The 1,188-nt window shown below is 47.1% G+C and overlaps 1 protein-coding gene across 1 annotated transcript in view; it reads left to right on the top strand.

Annotated features, from left to right (window-relative positions):
* Positions 1-233, top strand: part of LOC101980593 (lactase-phlorizin hydrolase-like) — a 46,070-nt gene extending 45,837 nt beyond the window's left edge. The window contains 1 exon segment of the mRNA XM_013346652.1: positions 16-233. Within this exon segment, the coding sequence (XP_013202106.1) occupies positions 16-233 (218 nt within the window).
* The last annotated feature ends 955 nt before the right edge of the window (positions 234-1,188 follow it).

Below are 1,188 nucleotides of genomic sequence, written 5' to 3'. Positions count from 1 at the left end.
ATTGTCCTTTCCTAGATGCTGAACCCACTGCCAGCCCTGTGAAGGCAGAAGTGCCCTTCCTGGGGCTGATGCTGGGCATCACAGAAGCACAGACGGCATTGTATGTGCTCTTTGCTCTTCTGCTTCTTGGAGTCTGTAGCTTGGTGTTTCTATTGTACAAATACTGCAAGCGCTCCAAGCAACGGGAAACACAGCCAAGCCAAAGTGAGCTGAGTCCAGTGTCTTCCTTCTGAGGTATCACCAGCTCCTCTGTTGTGCAGAGAAGCCCTGTGCCCTGTGCCTGCTAGCACAGACTCCTGCTCACAATGGATCTCTTCATCAAGACTTCCTGCACTGTGGGAGATGGTTTCTATCTTTAAGCTTTCTAAGTTCTAAGTTGAAATGAAAAAGCATCTTCTTCAGTACTTGCAATTTTCCTGTGGACTCTGAGAAGCTTGCCAGGTCCCCTGTGGAAATGCAGAGACTTATCTGTCTAGTGGTTCTGTGTGGTCATTTCAGTGTCTGATGGCAGACTCCAAACTAGATAAGTACAAGTGAAAAGCAGGTCTAGCTGCGGTACTACATGTCTGCCTATAATCCTAGCACTCAGGAGGCAGAGGCAGGAGGTGCTCCAGTTTGAGGCCTGCCACAATCACATAGTGAAATCCTGATTTGGAGAGGGAGCTGGGACGGGGGGCAGTAGAGGTCAGGGACACAGAAAGTATGATGGAAAAATACTTGCCTATCAAATAGAAAGATCTGGCCTAGCCCCTCACCACCAGTGTTTGGCTAACTTTAAAAGATTGTTATATGGTTAGAGAGATGGTTCAGCAATTAAGAGCACCAGCTGTTATTTTAGCCTGAGTTTGATTCCCAATGCCCACATGATAGCTCATGTAGGAAACTCCAAGTCTAGGGGATCCAATGCCCTCTTTTGGCCTCCCTGGAAACCAGGAACTCATTAAAGTATTGACATATATGCTGGGATACTATGCATACAGAAAAATTATGGAGGAGAGTCATCTGTCTATGTGTTACTCTCACTGGTTAATAAAGAAACTGCCTTGGCTTTCTGATAGGGCAGGATTTAGATAGGTGCAGTAGACAGAACAGGATGCTGGGTAGAAGGCAGTATGGCAGACGCAATGAAGCTCTGACCCAAGGTGGATGTAGGCTAGAATCTTACCGTTAAGCCACCACCTCGTGGTG

The sequence above is a fragment of the Microtus ochrogaster genome, chromosome 6 (assembly GCF_000317375.1).
Source record: "Microtus ochrogaster isolate Prairie Vole_2 chromosome 6, MicOch1.0, whole genome shotgun sequence".
Taxonomy (NCBI): domain Eukaryota; kingdom Metazoa; phylum Chordata; class Mammalia; order Rodentia; family Cricetidae; genus Microtus; species Microtus ochrogaster.
This window is presented reverse-complemented; position numbering and strand designations above follow the sequence as displayed.